This window comes from Stegostoma tigrinum, chromosome 3, assembly GCF_030684315.1.
Source record: "Stegostoma tigrinum isolate sSteTig4 chromosome 3, sSteTig4.hap1, whole genome shotgun sequence".
In the NCBI taxonomy this organism is placed as follows: Eukaryota; Metazoa; Chordata; class Chondrichthyes; order Orectolobiformes; family Stegostomatidae; genus Stegostoma; species Stegostoma tigrinum.
Window position 1 is genome coordinate 139,662,644 of NC_081356.1, and position 17,975 is coordinate 139,680,618.

Below are 17,975 nucleotides of genomic sequence, written 5' to 3' on the forward strand. Positions count from 1 at the left end.
CTTTACAATCCTTAACTTTGTCAGCCGTGGTTGACAGATTTTTTTAATTTTTGTATCTTGATGGAATATATAGTTGCTGTAATTCTTTAAACACCAACCATTGCCAATGTACTCTCCTGACTTATAATGTATTTGCTCAATCCAGCTCAGCCAAGTTATGCCTCTTGTCTTTGTAATTTACCTCAGTCAGATTTAACGCTTGCTTCCAGTTGGACTCCCTCACTTTCAAAGATACTGTGAAATTCAGTCATATAGTGGCCTCTCAACCCAAAGGTTTATTTGTTTTCTTTTTCTTTATTCATTCACGGGATGAAGGCATCGCTGGCTAGGCAGCATTTATTGCCCATTCCTAACTGCCCAGAAGACAGTTCAGAGTCAGCCACATTGCTGTGGGTCTGGACCCAGTGTCGGCCAGACCAGGTAAGGATAGCGGTTTCCTTCCCTTAAGGACATTAGCGAACCAGGTGGGTTTTTCCAAAAATTTACAATGGATTCACAGTCATCATGAGACTCTTAATTCCAGATACTTAGTGAATTCGAATTCTACCATCTGCCATGGCGGGATTCGAACCGGATTCCCAGAATGTTATCTGGGTCTCTGGATTAACAGGAACAAAAACAGAAGTTGCTGGAAAAGCTCAGCAGGTCTGGCAACATCTGTGAAATTAAAAAAAGAGTTAATATTTCAGGTCCGGTGACCCTTCCTCGGAACAGAACTGGATTAATAGTCGGGCGATAATGCCATTAGGCCGTCACCTCTCCTTTTATAGTAAGATTATTAATTAGCCGTTTATCATTACATAATACTAGACTCTAGTTTTGCTTGGACTCCTTGATACTACACTCTGTCAAATGCTGCCTTGATGTCAACAGCCTCAGTTGATAGCGTGTCACGGTTACTCTTTCCTCACTTCTGCAATTCAACTCTTTTAATCATGTTTGGGTCAAGCCTGTAATAAAGCCAGGAGCCAAGTAGCCCTGATAGAACCAGTTTACAAGATTAAAATGTTGCTCACGTTTTTTTTCTAGGAGATGACACCATTAAAAGCTGGGATATGAGGAATTTCCGGAATCCCTTGAATGTAGCATCTGGTCTGCCCAACATCTTTCCAATGTGAGTTTCTGTAGCACCATGTGAAAAAACTGACATTAATCAATACTGTTCCTTTCTTGATCACCAGAAGGTTAAAAATGCAAGACCGCCAATTGATTGCTTTTCAAGTGTAAAGAATGAAGTAATATAAAACTAACATTGAAATGTAAAAGCTAGTCACCAGGGTAAACCCCATTATTAATACTTGTCACCACTTCAGTCAAGACATCAGCTATCAAGGTTTGTCGTACATCGGCGACCACTCTGAAATATGTCATCTACCTGCCCTCTAGGTCGTCCCCTCTTTCTGTTGCACCTCACTTGTCCTCTAAGAAGGATTTCTGAAGCTTCAAACTCTGAGAAAATGACCAAAATACTGACTGTTCTTTTCTGGATCTCATCTTTTGCAATTCTTTTCGATCATGCAATTTCTGGCACAACTCCGCTGGTTTATAGTCTGTGCATGGACTTTTTATCAAATGCCTTAGCATCCATTTTTCAAAGGCCATCCAGTCAGCAGATCTATACTTATTGTCCACGTTATTGTCAACTATAGCAAGATTCAAGAGGAGCTGGGTAATGTGGATTGGGAGCAGCTGTTTGAGGGTAAATTCACATTTGATATGTGGGAAGCTTTTAAAGAGAGGTTGATTGGAGTGCAGGACAGACATGTCCCTGTGAAAATGAGAGATAGAAAGGGCAAGATTATGGAACCATGGATGACAGGTGAAGTTGTGAGACTAGCAAAGAGGAAAAAGGCAGCATACATCAGGTCTAAGTAGACAAAGCTTTGGAAGAATATTGGGAAAGTAGGACCAATAAAAGGGGTCATGAAATATCTATAGCAAACAGGGTTAAGGAAAATCACAAAGCCTTTTATTTATAGATAAGGAGCAAGAGGGAAACCAGAGAAAAGGTTGGGCCTCTCAAGGACAAAGGAGGGAAGTTATGCGAGGAGTCAGAGAAAATGAGTGAGATTCTTAATGAGTACTTTATGTTGTTATTCACTGAGGAGAGGGACATGATGGATGTTGAGTTAGGGATAGGTGTTTGTTTACTCTCGGTCAAGTTGGCATAAGGAAGGGGGAAGTTTTGGGCATTCTAAAAGGCATTAGGGTGGACAGGTCCGCAGGTCCACCTATCCCGGGCTACTGAGGGAAGTGAGAGAGGAAATAGCTGGGGCTTTAACAGATATCTTGTTAGTATCCCTGAGCATGGGTGATGTCCCAGATGACTAGAGAATTGCTAATGTCCCCTTGTTTAAGAAGGGTAGCAAGGATAATCCAGGTAATTATCGACCGGTGAGCCTGATGTCAGTGCTGGGGAATCTGCTGGAGAAGATACTGAGGGATAGGATCTATTTACATTTGGAAGAAAATGGGCTTATTAATGATAGGCAGCATGTCTTTGTGCAGGGAAGGTCATGTCTTAACAACTTGATAAAATTCTTTGAGGAAGTAACAAAATTGATAGATGAGAAAGGCGCTGTAGATGTCATATGCGTGGACTTCAGTAAGGTGTTTGATAAAGTTCCCATGGTAGGATGACGGCAAAAGTGAAGTCGCATGGGATCCAGGGTGTACTAGCTGGATGGATAGAGAACTGGCTGGGCAACAGGAGACAGAGTTGGAGTGGAAGGGAGTTTTTCAAAATGGACAATTGTGACCAGTGGTGTACCACAGGGATCCTTGTTGGGATCACTGTTGTTTGTGAGATACATAAATGATCTGGAGGAAGATATACAGCAGGCCCAGCAGCATCTCAGGAGCACAAAAGCTGACGTTTCGGGCCTAGACCCTTCATCAGAGAGGGGGATGGGGAGAGGGAACTGGAATAAATAGGGAGAGAGGGGGAGGCGGACCGAAGATGGAGAGTAAAGAAGATAGGTGGAGAGAGTATAGGTGGGGAGGTAGGGAGGGGATAGGTCAGTCCAGGGAAGACGGACAGGTCAAGGAGGTGGGATGAGGTTAGTAGGTGGATGGGGGTGCGGCTTGGGGTGGGAGGAAGGGATGGGTGAGAGGAAGAACCGGTTAGGGAGGCAGAGACAGGTTGGACTGGTTTTGGGATGCATTGGGTGGGGGGAAGAGCTGGGATGGTTGTGTGGTGCAGTGGGGGGAGGGGACGAACTGGGCTGGTTTAGGGATGCAGTAGGGGAAGGGGAGATTTTGAAACTGGTGAAGTCCACATTGATACCATTAGGCTGCAGGGTTCCCAGGCGGAATATGAGTTGCTGTTCCTGCAACCTTCGGGTGGCATCATTGTGGCAGTGCAGGAGGCGCATGATGGACATGTCATCTAAAGAATTGGAGGGGGAGTGGAAATGGTTTGCGACTGGGAGGTGCAATTGTTTGTTGCGAACTGAGCGGAGGTGTTCTGCAAAGCGGTCTCCAAGCCTCTGCTTGGTTTCCCCAATGTAGAGGAAGCCACACCGGGTACAGTGGATGCAGTACACCACATTGGCAGATGTGCAGGTGAACCTCTGCTTAATGTGGAATGTCATCTTGGGGCCTGGGTTAGGGGTGAGGGAGGAGGTGTGGGGGAAGTGTAGCATTTCCTGCGGTTGCAGGGGAAGGTGCGGGGTGTGGTGGGGTTGGAGGGCAGTGTGGAGCGAACAAGGGAGTCACGGAGAGAGTGGTCTCTCCGGAAAGCAGACAGGGGTGGAGATGGAAAAATATCTTGGGTGGTGGCGTCGGATTGTAAATGGCGAAAGTGTCGGAGGATGATGCGTTGTATCCGGAGGTTGGTAGGGTGGTGTGTGAGAACGAGGGGGATCCTCTTAGGGCGGTTGTGGCGGGGGCGGGGTGTGAGGGATGTGTTGCGGGAAATATGGGAGACGCGGTCAAGGGCGTTCTCGATCACTGTGGGGGGAAAGTTGCGGTCCTTGAAGAACTTGGACATCTGGGATGTGCGGGAGTGGAATGTCTTATCGTGGGAGCAGATGCGGCGGAGGCGGAGGAGTTGGGAATAGGGGATGGAATTTTTGCAGGAGGGTGGGTGGGAGGAGGTGTATTCTAGGTAGCTGTGGGAGTCGGTGGGCTTGAAATGGACATCATTACAAGCTGGTTGCCTGAGATGGAGACTGAGAGGTCCAGGAACGTGAGGGATGTGCTGGAGATGGCCCAGGTGAACTGAAGGTTGGGGTGGAAGGTGTTGGTGAAGTGGATGAACTGTTCGAGCTCCTCTGGGGAGCAAGAGGCGGCGCCGATACAGTCATCAATGTACCGAAGGAAGAGGTGGGGTTTGGGGCCTGTGTAGGTGCGGAAGAGGGACTGTTCCACGTAACCTACAAAGAGGCAGGCATAGCTGGGGCCCATGCGGGTGCCCATGGCCACCCCCTTAGTCTGTAGGAAGTGGGAGGAGTCAAAAGAGAAGTTGTTGATGGTGAGGACGAGTTCAGCTAGGCGGATGAGAGTGTCGGTGGAGGGGGACTGGTGGGGCCTGCGGGACAGGAAGAAGCGGAGGGTCTTAAGGCCATCTGCATGCGGAATGCAGGTGTATAGGGACTGGACGTCCATGGTGAATATGAGGTGTTGGGGGCCAGGGAATTGGAAGTCCTGGAGGAGGTGGAGGGCGTGGGTGGTGTCACGGACGTAGGTGGGGAGTTCCTGGACCAAAGGGGAGAAAATGGAGTCCAGATAGGTGGAGATGAGTTCGGTGGGGCAGGAGCAAGCTGAGACGACGGGTCGACCAGGGCAGGCAGGTTTGTGGATTTTGGGAAGGAGATAGAAACGGGCCGTGCGGGGTTGGGGAACAATGAGGTTGGAGGCTGTGGGTGGGAGGTCCCCTGAGGTGATGAGGTCGTGAATGGTGTTGGAGATGATGGTTTGGTGCTCGGGTGTGGGGTCATGATCGAGGAGGCGGTAGGAGGTGGTGTCGGAGAGTTGGCGTCTGGCCTCGGTGATGTAGAGGTCAGTGCGCCATACTTCCACTGCGCCACCCTTGGCGGCGGGTTTGATGGTGAAGTTGGGGTTGGAGCGGAGGGAGCGGATGGCTGACCGTTCTGCGGGGGAGAGGTTGGAGTAGGTGAGAGGGGTAGAGAGGTTGAGGCGGTTAATGTCTCGACGGCAGTTGGAGATGAAGAGGTCGAGGGAGGGTAGGAGGCCTGGGGATGGTGTCCAGGAGGAGGACTTGTGTTGGAAGCGGGTGAAGTGGTCGGTGGAAGGAGGATTAGGTTCCCGGTTGAAGAAGTAGGCATGGAGGCGAAAACAGCGGAAAAACTGCTCTATGTCCAACCGTGACTGGTATTCGTTGATGTGTGGTTGTAGGTGGACAAAGGTGAGCCCCTTACTAAGGACTGACCGTTCGTCCTCAGTCAGTGGGAGGTCTGGGGGGTTGGTGAAGATGCGGCAGGGCTCAGTGTGGCTGTCTTCTCTGGGGTTGCTGGCTGTGGAGGTTGTGGGCGGAGCGATGAGGTCGTCGGCCGTGGGCGGGGTTCTGTCGGCCGTGGGCGGGGTTCTGTCGGCCGTGGGCGGGGTTCTGTCGGCCGTGGGCGGGGTTCCGTCGGTGACCCTAACCACCACCCCCAGGCCTCCTACCCTCCCTCGACCTCTTCATCTCCAACTGCCGTCGAGACATTAACCGCCTCAACCTCTCCACCCCTCTCACCCACTCCAACCTCTCCCCCGCAGAACGGGCAGCCCTCCGCTCCCTCCGCTCCAACCCCAACTTCACCATCAAACCCGCAGACAAGGGTGGCGCAGTGGTAGTATGGCGCACTGACCTCTACATCACCAAGGCCAGACGCCAACTCTCCGACACCACCTCCTACCGCCCCCTCGATCATGACCCCACACCCGAGCACCAAACCATCATCTCCAACACCATTCACGACCTCATCACCTCAGGGGACCTCCCACTCACAGCCTCCAACCTCATTGTTCCCCAACCCCGCACGGCCCGTTTCTATCTCCTTCCCAAAATCCACAAACCTGCCTGCCCTGGTCGACCCGTCGTCTCAGCTTGCTGCTGCCCCACCGAACTCATCTCCACCTATCTGGACTCCATTTTCTCCCCTTTGGTCCAGGAACTCCCCACCTACGTCCGTGACACCACCCACACCCTCCCCCTCCTCCAGGACTTCCAATTCCCTGGCCCCCAACACCTCATATTCACCATGGACGTCCAGTCCCTATACACCTGCATTCCGCATGCAGATGGCCTCAAGGCCCTCCGCTTCTTCCTGTCCCGCAGGCCCCACCAGTCCCCCTCCACCGACACTCTCATCCGCCTAGCTGAACTCGTCCTCACCCTCAACAACTTCTCTTTTGACTCCTCCCACTTCCTACAGACTAAGGGGGTGGCCATGGGCACCCGCATGGGCCCCAGCTATGCCTGCCTCTTTGTAGGTTATGTGGAACAGTCCCTCTTCCGCACCTACACAGCCCCAAAACCCACCTCTTCCTCCGGTACATTGATGACTGTATCGGCGCCGCCTCTTGCTCCCCAGAGGAGCTCGAACAGTTCATCCACTTCACCAACACCTTCCACCCCAACCTTCAGTTCACCTGGGCCATTTCCAGCACATCCCTCACGTTCCTGGACCTCTCAGTCTCCATCTCAGGCAACCAGCTTGTAACTGATGTCCATTTCAAGCCCACCGACTCCCACAGCTACCTAGAATACACCTCCTCCCACCCACCCTCCTGCAAAAATTCCATCCCCTATTCCCAATTCCTCCGCCTCCGCCGCATCTGCTCCCACGATAAGACATTCCACTCCCGCTCATCCCAGATGTCCAAGTTCTTCAAGGACCGCAACTTTCCCCCCACAGTGATCGAGAACACCCTTGACCGCGTCTCCCATATTTCCCGCAACACATCCCTCACACCCACACCCCATCCTCCGACACTTTCGCCATTTACAATCCGACGCCACCACCCAAGATATTTTTCCATCCCCACCCCTGTCTGCTTTCCGGAGAGACCACTCTCTCCGTGACTCCCTTGTTCGCTCCACACTGCCTTCCAACCCCACCACACCCCGCACCTTCCCCTGCAACCGCAGGAAATGCTACACTTCCCCCACACCACCTCCCTCACCCCTATCCCAGGCCCCAAGATGACATTCCACATTAAGCAGAGGTTCACCTGTACATCTGCCAATGTGGTGTACTGCATCCACTGTACCCGGTTTGGCTACCTCTACATTGGGGAAACCAAGCAGAGGCTTGGAGACCGCTTTGCAGAACACCTCCGCTCAGTTCGCAACAAACAACTGCACCTCCCAGTCGCAAACCATTTCCACTCCCCCTCCAATTCTTTAGATGACATGTCCATCATGGGCCTCCTGCACTGCCACAATGATGCCACCCGAAGGTTACAGGAACAGCAACTCATATTCCGCCTGGGAACCCTGCAGCCTAATGGTATCAATGTGGACTTCACCAGTTTCAAAATCTCCCCTTCCCCTACTGCATCCCTAAACCAGCCCAGTTCGTCCCCTCCCCCCACTGCTCCACACAACCAGCCCAGCTCTTCCCCCCCACCCACTGCATCCCAAAACCAGTCCAACCTGTCTCTGCCTCCCTAACCGGTTCTTCCTCTCACCCATCCCTTCCTCCCACCCCAAGCCGCACCCCCATCCACCTACTAACCTCATCCCACCTCCTTGACCTGCCCGTCTTCCCTGGACTGACCTATCCCCTCCCTACCTCCCCACCTATACTCTCTCCACCTATCTTCTTTACTCTCCATCTTCGGTCCGCCTCCCCCTCTCTCCCTATTTATTCCAGTTCCCTCTCCCCATCCCCCTCTCTGATGAAGGGTCTAGGCCCGAAACGTCAGCTTTTGTGCTCCTGAGATGCTGCTGGGCCTGCTGTGTTCATCCAGCCTCACATTTTATTATCTTGGATTCTCCAGCATCTGCAGTTCCCATTATCTCTGGAGGAAGATATAGATGGTTTGATTAGCAAGTTTTCAGATGACACTAAGATTGGTAGAGTAGCAAATAGTGAAGGGGCCTGTCAGAGAGTGCAGCAGAATATATAGATAAATTGGAGAGTTGGGCGGAGAAATGGCTGGAGGCAGTCCAGAATAGGTCACTAGCCTGATTCCAAAGTATGGAGAGTTTTTTTTTCTTATGAGCAGAGACTGAGTAGGTTGGGCCCATAGCCTTTAGAATTTGGAAGACTGTGACATGCAACATCCTTTGACGCCCTGACAGGGTGGATCTGTAAATATTGTTTCCCCTTGTGGAATAGTCAAGAATCAGAGTGTGTAATCACATAAAAATGGGACTGCCCATTTGGACAGACGAGAATAAATTTTTATCCTTTAAAATGCGTGAATCTGTAGAATTGTTTAAAGGGTGTTGAGAATGGTTCATTGAGTATGTTTAAGGCCGATCCGGGCGATTTGTGATCAGTAAGGGAATCAAGGGTTATGATGCAAAGGTAAGAAAGTGGATTTGAACATTACCCTGTATCAGAAATGGCAGAGTAGACTTAATGAGTTGAATGGCCTACTTCTGCCCTGATCTCCAAATCTCTACAGCTTCACAAGCCTCTGAGATACTTGTACTCTTCTAATTCTGAAGAAGAGTCATATTAGACTCAAAACATTAACTCTGTTTTCTGTCCACAGATAGTGCCAGACCTGCTAAGTTTCTCCAGCTCATTGTTTTCATTTCACATTCCTGCATCCACAGTAATTTTGCTGTTTTCCTAGATTTAATTCCTGTACCATTGCCTTTAGCTCTGGAGAGCCCTCTATGCAAGTTCTGTAAACCTCATCCTTCATTAAGGTTCCCATAAGACCATTAGACATGGGAGTGGAAGTAAGTCCATTTGGCCCATCGAGCCCACTCTGCCATTTAAACATGGCTGATGGGCATTTCAACTCCACTTCCCTGCACTCTCCCCGTAGCCCTTGTGAGATCAAGAATTTATCAATCTCAGCCTTAAAGCTCCGTGGCAATGAATTCCACAGGCCCACCACTCTCTGGCTGAAGAAATGTCTCCTCATTTCCGTTTTAAATTTACCCCCTCTCATTCTAAGGCTGTGCCCACGGGTCCTAGTCTCCCCCACCTAACAGCAACAACTTCCCAGCGTCCACCCTTTCTAAGCCATACATTATCTTGTAAGTTTCTATTAGATCTCCCCTCAGCCTTCTGAACTCTAATGAATACAATCCCAGGATCCTTAGCCGTTCTTCGTACGTTAAACCTACCATTTCCAGGGATCCGTGTGAATCTCCGCTGGACACGCTCCAATGCCACTACGTCCTTCCTGAGGTGTGGGGCCCAAAATTAGACACAGTATTCTAAATGGGGCCTTGAAGGACCCTTAAAAGACTAAGCTGTTAGTAATCTGGTGTCATTCCACCTTAGTTGAAATATTATCAAATTTGCTTCATAATACTTTGTGTTTCAAGGCTCAATATAAATGCTTTATGTTTGCCTTGTGAACTTGGTGATGAATGAGCCTTCCTCAGTGTTTATGTTCTCTCCCCCAGGACAGATTGCTGCTTCAGCCCTGACGATAAGCTACTGGTAACTGGAACATCAGTGAAGAGAGGACAGGAGAATGGAAAACTGGTGTTCTTTCACAGAGAAACATTTCAAAAATTGTATGAGATTGAGGTCACTGATGCAGTGAGTCAATTCATTTAATAATTTATATTTCATATGTCTCAAAGGGAACCCAGAGAACTCCATAACAGCTAAGTTTATCATGTCATTCCCTGCATTCATCCCTGCACTGCCACACTCCCCAGTCTGATAGGCAAATGCCACAAATCTATTCAAGAAAGGAGGGTTACATGAAACTAGAAGCTAGAGGCTGTTGAAGGAACATTTGTAATTGGGAAACTGCTACAATCCATTGATAAAAGAAGTATCTGAGGAATAATTGTGTTGATTATAGGGAGTTCAGGAACACAGTTACATAATATAGGCAGTTGACGATTTATTGCGATTTTCTGATAGTTTATTGAGAAGCAGCAGTTGTGATGCGGTACATTGGTTAATTATGCAAAAAAATGAACCTTATGATCTGTGATAATGAGAATGCTTTACCAATCCTTGAACAATTCTGTACAATGGAGGATAAAATCAATCCGGACCCCTGTCCCCATAGTCTTTACATCCTGTCGTAATCTTTAGTGATCTTGGTACCAACTATCTTTGTTCTTCCCTCAGGCTCAGGTAGGTCAGTCTTCATCCAAGAAGCCAGTGTGCCTTATCTCCCTTTATGATCTTGCTCCTCTCTCCTATCCATACCCTACTGACATACCTTATTTGGGAGCTCGCTATCAATGCTATGACAGTCACTAGGGACGGCTACTAAGGAGTCAGATTACCATTGCCCCTTGCCCACCTCCATATGAAGATTATTTTCATTCATTCTAAGACCAAAACCTCCTTATTTTCATTACATCGATAATAGTGCCCGAGTCAAAACCATTGTTATAACTTCTCTGTTTTCATATAGAGGTTTGTTTATGTTAGTAGGTCAGTCACAAATGTGACAGTTAAATCAGGTCTCATGATTCATAGGGAGTATCAAATATGGAATGCTCATTTAACTCAGGTGTATACACAATCCTATTTCTCAATAATTGGAATATCAAGACAGTCGTATGAACAGTGAGTCAAACTAGTTTTACGTAATAACTAAGAGGAGTCCGTCAAGCCTGCCCTGCCATTCATTAAGAGTGTGTCTGATCTTGCATTCATCTCCATATTTCTGTGTGCTTCCATGTCCCTTGATTCCCAAAGAGACCAGAAAAACTGTCCATCCCAGCCTGTAATATGTCTGATTATGAGGACTCCATAACCCTTTGATGCAGAGAATTACAAACATTCACAACCCTTCAAATGAAGAAACCTCTCCTCATCTCAGCCCAGGATGATCCATCCATTACCCTGAGGCTGTTCCTCTGTGTTTTGGATTCCCTGACCGGAGAAACCAATCTCAATGCCTACTCTGTCAAGCTCCTTCAGATTCTTATGTGTCATGCATGCGATTGTGTCTCATTTTGCTCAACCTCTTCTCAAACAACAACCCTCTGATCCAAGGATCTGATTTTGTGAACTTTCACTGTACCACCACCAATGTTAGTACCTCCTTTCATCGAGTCCAGTGTGGCACACAGCACTCCATTTATAGTCTTCACAAAACCCTGTACAATTTTGAAAGGGCATTTTTCCTTTTGCTCCACTCTCCCTGTGATAAAGACCAACATGCCTTTTGCTTTCTTGTTTGCTTGTTGTACCTTCGCAGTAGCTTTCTGTAGTCCTCATACAAGTGCAGCCAAGTTTCTCTGAACATCAACACTTGGGATATTTGCACATTTTAAAAGAAGAATCTGCTTTCTATTCCTGTGACCAATGTCAATCACTTCATACTTCCCTGTCCCTTTGCCATGTTGTTGTCCGCTCAACCTTTATATCATTCTTTATATCTCTGTGTAGCCTGTTTGTGTCATCCCCATTTTTATACCTTGCTTTGTATCATCAGCAAACCTAGATACATTACTCTCTATATTCATCTAAGTTTTTAATGTAGATTGTAGATCGCAGAAAACCCAGCACACTGTTCACAAATTGAAAATGCCTCACGTATGACCACTGTCTAATTTCTGTCCATTAATCAGTCCTCTGTCAAGGATAACATAAAACGCCTAACTCCACAAGTATTTACATTGACTTTTGGACATTCAGGTTTACTATGCACACTGGTTCCCTTTAAGGCCAGCACATTGTTCCTTAGATACAGGGCCCAAAACTGCTCACAACATTCCAAATGCTGTCTGACCAGAGCCTTAGGCAACCTTAGCTGTACTTCTCTGTTCTTGTATTCCAGCTCTTTTGAAATGATTACTGCACACAGTCTTGATCACCACATTTTAGGAGGGATGTGACTACACAAGAGAGGAGCTGAGGCAGTTTACCAGATGCTGCATAGACTGGAGGGTCAGAGGCATGAGAAGGATTGAATAGGCTGGGATTGTGGTCCTTGGAGCAGCAAAGTTTGAGAGGGGATTTGATAGAGTGAATATGTCCTCTGACCTCTCAATAATAGATTCAAGGTAAGAGGTAGAAAGTAAAGAGGAGAGTTGAGCAAAAGATTGAGGGTAGAGGGAATCAAGGACTGACTGCCTTCCTCTTGTAACAGTTGAGCATTATTTAAATATTCACTTGCATTACCATACCCTCCAGGGCTATGGGTCAAAAGCTAGAAAATTGGATTCGTGTTGCCAGATCTTTGTTGACCAACATGGATGTGATGGGCCTCATTTTGTGCTACACATGTCTCTGATGGGGACAATCTACATACCACAAGTGCCTTTCTTTGTGTGAGACCAATCAGTTGAGAACTTACCCCCAATTCCCAAGGGCCCCAGTTTTGTGAAAGCTCCTTGATGTTATTGCTGAATCTTGATGTCAAGGGCCGTCATTCTCACCTCATCTCTGGAATTCAGCTGTCTTACCCATGTTTGAACGAAGCCTGTAATGAATTCAGAGCTGAGTGGCCCTGGTGGAACAGGTTATTGAGAGGGTTATTACTGAGCAGATGCTGCTTGATAGTACTGTTGATGACACCTTCAATCACTTTACTGATGATTGAGAGTAGACTGATGGGGCGGTAATTGGTAATATTGGATTTGACCTCCTTTTTGCATACAGGACATACCTAGATAATGTTCCACGTTGCTGGGGAGATGTAACCCCACTTCTTAAAAGAGGAGGCAAAGAGAAAATGGGAAATTATAGGTTGGTTAACCTGACATTGGTGGTGGGAAAAATGCTGGAGTTAATTATTAATGATATAATAATTGAGCATTTGGAAAGTGGTGGCAGAATCAATCCAAGTCAACATGGATTCACTAAAGGGAAATGAGGCTCAATAAATCTTATGGAATTCTTTGAGGATGTGACCAGTAGAGTGGACAAGGGTGAATCAGTGGATGTTGTGTATCTGGACGTTAAAAAGGCTTTTGACAAGGTCCCGCACAAGAAATTAGTAAAATTAAAGCTCATGGTATCGGAGATAATGTATTGATTTGGATGGGGATCTGATTGGCAGACAGGAAGCAGAGAGGTTGAATTAATGGGTCCTTTTCAGAGTGGCAGGCAGTGATGAGTGGATGCTGCGGGTTTGATGCTTGGACTGCAGCTGTTAAAATGTGCTTTAATGATTTGGACGAAAGAATTGAATGCAATATCTCTGAATTTGTAAACAACACTAAGCTGTGTGGCGGTGTGAGCTCTGAAGAGGATGCTATTGGATGACTTGAACAGGCTAGCTGAGTACAAGCCCAGTGGATCCAGTCTTTCAGATACTTGACAAATGCAGTATAATGTGGATAAATGTGAGGTTATCCACATTGATGGCAAAAACAGGAAGGCAGATTATCATCTCAGTGATGGCAGTTTAGGAAAAGGTGAAGTGCAATGAAACCTGGGTGTTGTGGCAGAACAGTCACTGAAGATTGGCATGCAGATACCTATGAAGGTGGGTCGCATTGTGGACAGTGCGGAGGCCTGTTCTGGGTTACAAGGGGACATTAATAGGATGCAAAGCTGGGCTGAGAAGTGGCAGATGGAGTTTAACCTTGAAAAGTGTGAGGTGATTCACTTTGGAAGTACAAACTTGAAAGCAGAATGCAGGGTTAATGGAAAGATTCTTGGCAGTGCGGAGGAGCAGAGGGATCTTGGGGTTCATGTCCACAGTTCCCTGAAAGCTGCCACCCAGGTGCATAGAGTTTTTAAGAAGGCATATGATGTATATACTTTCATTAATAGAGGGATCAAGTTCAAGAGTTGTGACGTTATGCTGCACCTATACAACAGCCTGGTTCGGCCACATCTGGAGTATTGTGCCCAGTTCTGATCGCGTCATTACAGGAAAGATGTGGAGGCTTTGGAAAAGGTGCAGAGGAGATTTACCAGGATGATGCCTGGAATGGAGGGAAGGTCTTACGAGGGAAGGTTCAGAGAGCTAGGGCTTTTCTCTTTAGAATGAGGAAGGATGAGAGGTGACTTGATAGAGGTGTACAAAATGATCAGAGATATAGATGGAGTAGACAGCCAGAGAACTTTTCCTAGGTTGGGGGTAGCTATTACGAGGGGGCGTAGTTTTAAAGTGAGTGGAGGTAGATATAGGGGAGATGTCAGAGGTAGGTTCTTTAAATTCGATCCCCCAAAATGTATCACCTCGCATTTGTCTGAACAGTACAGCACAATGCATAGGTTCTTTACTCAGAGTGTGGTCGGGGCATGGAATGCATTGACGTAGAGGGTAGTGGAGTCGGCCTCAGGGACATTTAAGTGGCTATTAGATAGGCATATGGATGATAGTATAAGGTAGGAGTGGAAGTTAGATAGACCTTAGGATTAGGGGAACAGTTCAGCACTGGATCGTGGGCCGAAGGGCCAGTACCATGCTTACTAAGTTCTAGCTACAGCAGGCAATGAGGAAAGCTAATGGCATCCTGCCCTTCATAGCGAGAGAATTTGAATAGAGGAGTAGGACTGTCTTGCTGCAGTTATACAGGGCCTTGGTGAGGTCTCTTGAGTATTGGTCTCTTCATCTGCAGAAGGACATTATTGATGTTAAGGGAGTCCAGTGGAGGTTCACCAGACTGATTTCTAGGATGGCAAGAGTGACGTATGAAGAATGGAGGCATGGAAGATTGGATTGACTGGGCTTGTATTCACTGGAATTTAGAAGAATGGGGGGAAATCTCATAGAAACACATAAAATCCTTTTGGGACTGGACAGGCTAGATGCAGAAAGAACGTTCCCGATGTTGGGGAAGTCCAGAACTAGGAGTCACAGTCTAAGAATAAGGAGTAAGCCGTTTAGGACTGAGATGAGGAAAAATTTCTTCACTTGGAGAGTTAAGAACCTGTGCAATTCTCTCCCACAGAAGGCTGTTGGGGTCAGTTTGTTCGATATATTCAAGACAGTGCTGGACATGGCCCTTGCAGCTGAAGGGAACTGGGGTATTGAGAGAGAAAGCGGGAGTGGCTTACTGAAATTGCATAATCAGCCATGATCATGTTGATTGGTGGTGCTGGCTTGAAGAGTTGAATGGCCTATTGCTGCACCTATTATCTATGTTTCTATGCCCATATTGTAGCTGTAGGAAAACAACTTGGCCAGCGGAGTGGCATGTTCTGGAGCACAGTGCTTCAGTACAATTGCTGAAATGTTGTCAGGGCCCATAGCCTTTGCAGTATCCACAGCCTCCAGCAGTTGCTTTATGTCACATGAAGTATATATGGACTTCAGTAAGGCCTTCGACAAGGTCCCATGTGGAATGCTAGTCCAAAAGGTAAGAGCACGTTAGACCTGGAGCACAGGCAAGTGAGTGGGAGCACACGTGCCCAAGAGAGATGGAGAGGGAATAACAGCGCCAAAAAAAGGACTCATGTGCGTGCGAGAGAGCACTGAGGGGCAGTACACTTGAGGAGAATGTATGGGAATTGAGCATGGGAACAAGTGCAAGGTGGAGAGAGAACAGGGAGACTGAGGGGCAGTGTATATGCATGTGGGAAATTAGGAAGGAGGGAGCAAGAGTACATGTGAGCAAGGGATAGAAAGGAGGAGGGCGGGGTAAGCACATGAGAGAAGGAAAATGATAGATACAGACAGAATGTGTGTGTGAGAGAGTGAACAAGGGACTGAGCAGGTGCAACAGAAAGTGAGGGAGTGGTACAAAAGAAACAAGTGATGGAGCATGGGTGAGAGCATGAGCAAGAGGGTGTGCACAACAGAGAGAGCAAGGGAGCACACGTATGTGTGTGACAATAGACAATAGGTGCTGGAGCAGGCCATTCAGCCCTTCAAGCCAACACCACCTATCATTATGATCATGATTGATCATCCACAATCAGTATCCTGTTCCTGCCTTATCCTCATAACCCTTGATTCCACTATCTTTAAGAGCTCTATCTATCTCTTTCTTGAAAGTATCCAGAGACTTGGCCTCTACTGCATTCTGGGGCAGAGCATTCCATATATCCACCACTCTCTGGGTGAAGAAGTTTTTCCTCAGCTCTGTTCTAAAAGGCCTATCCCTTATTTTTAAACTGTGTCCTCTGGTTCTGGACTCCCCCATTAATGGAAACATGCTTCCTGCCTCCAGATTGTCCAATCCCTTAATAATCTTATACGCCTCAATCAGATCCCCTCTCATCCTTCTAAACTGAAGTGTATACAAGCCCAGTCGCTCCAATCTTTCAACATATGATAGTCCCGCCATTCCAGGAATTGACCTCGTGAACCTAAGCTGTACTCCCTCAATAGCAAGAATGTCCTTCCTCAAATTTGGAGACCAAAACTGCACACAATACTCCAGGTGCCATCTCACCAGGGCCCTGTAGGGCTGCAGAAGGACCTCTTTGCTCCTATACTCAATTCCTGTTGTTATGAAGGCCAGCATGCTATTAGCTTTCTTCACTGCCTGCTGTACCTGCATGTTTGCTTTCATTGACTGATGTACAAGAACACCTAGATCTCATTGTACTTCCCCTTTACCTAACGACTCCATTGAGATAGTAATCTGCCTTCCTGTTCTTGCCACCAAAGTGGATAACCACACATTTATCTGCGTTAAACTGCATCTGCCATGCATCCGTCCACTCACTTAGCCTGTCCAAGTCACCCTGTATTCCCATAACATCCTCCTCACATTTCACACTGCCACCCAACTCTGTGTCATCAGCAAATTTGCCAACACTACCCTTAATACCTTCGTCTACATCACCAATATACATCGCAAACAGCTGCGGTCCCAGCACCAAACCCCGTGGCACCCCACTGGTCACTGCCTGCCATTCTGAAAGGGACTCATTTATCACTACTCTTTGCTTTCTGTCAGCCAGCCAACTTTCAATCCAACTCAGCATCTTGCCCCCAATACCATGTGCCCCAACCCTGTTCACCAATCTCCCATGCGGGACCCCATCAAAGGCTTTCCGAAAGTCCAGATACACTACATCCACTGGTTCTCCCCTATCCATCCTCACAGATACATCCCCAAAAAATTCGAGATGATTAGTCAAGCACGACTTCCCCTTCATAAATCCATGCTGACTCTGACCCATTCTGTTACTGCTATCCAATGTGAGAGAGAGAGAGAGAGACACCAAGAAAGTGCGTGCGTGCGTGCGTGCGTGCGTGCGTGCGTGCGTGCGTGCGTGCGTGCGTGTGTGTGTGTGTGTGTGTGTGTGTGTGTGTGTGTGTGAGAGTGAGAGAGAGAGAGAGACTAGGTGTGACAGTGTGTGTACAGATGAGATTGGGTGATTTAAGGATGAGTATGTGTCAGAGTTGAGAGGGAGAAAATGATTGACTGTGGTTGACTAAGCCTATGAGTGTGAAAATGTGTGTTAAGGTCAGAATCAGGTATCAAATGTGAGAGGTTGAGAGTGTCAGAATGGATTTGGAAAGTTTGAGGTAAGGAAGAGTGTGTGTGTGTGGGCACGTGCAAGAGAAAGAGAGAATGTGAATAAGAATGAGTGGTGCTTGCTGTTTTACTCCAAAGCACATCCAATGCTATATAATAGAATGTAGGGTACCTCTCAGGACAGTGGAAGCTGTTACATATGCATTTAATTCCTTTTTGTTTTTCAGAGCGTTATCCGATGCTTGTGGCACCCAAAGCTGAACCAGATCATGGTGGGGACAGGAAATGGATTAGCAAAAGTCTACTATCATCCAGTCAAAAGTCAAAGGTAAAAGAGCAAAGAGAATAAAGGAACAAAAGAACAAAGAGGAGTAGTACGGCACAGGAACAGGCTTTTTGGCCCTTTAAGTCTGTGCTGATCATAATGCCCAGACTAAACTAAAAACAAACCTTCTGGCCTTATTCAGTCATTATCCCTCTATTTCCTCCCTATTCATGTAACCATCCAGATGCCTCTTAAATGTCACCA

At 47.4% G+C, this 17,975-nt stretch overlaps 1 protein-coding gene across 7 annotated transcripts in view; it reads left to right on the plus strand.

Moving 5' to 3' along the window:
- The window catches only part of LOC125450885 (WD repeat-containing protein 70), a 167,679-nt gene that overhangs the window by 129,385 nt on the left and 20,319 nt on the right, over positions 1–17,975 (plus strand). For all 7 annotated transcript variants that reach the window (XM_059645001.1, XM_059645004.1, XM_059645006.1 and 4 more), the window contains 3 exons: positions 1,030–1,114; positions 9,545–9,683; positions 17,674–17,774. In XM_059645001.1, coding sequence (XP_059500984.1) covers positions 1,030–1,114; positions 9,545–9,683; positions 17,674–17,774 — 325 coding nt within the window. The remainder of the gene's footprint in view (positions 1–1,029; positions 1,115–9,544; positions 9,684–17,673; positions 17,775–17,975) is intronic.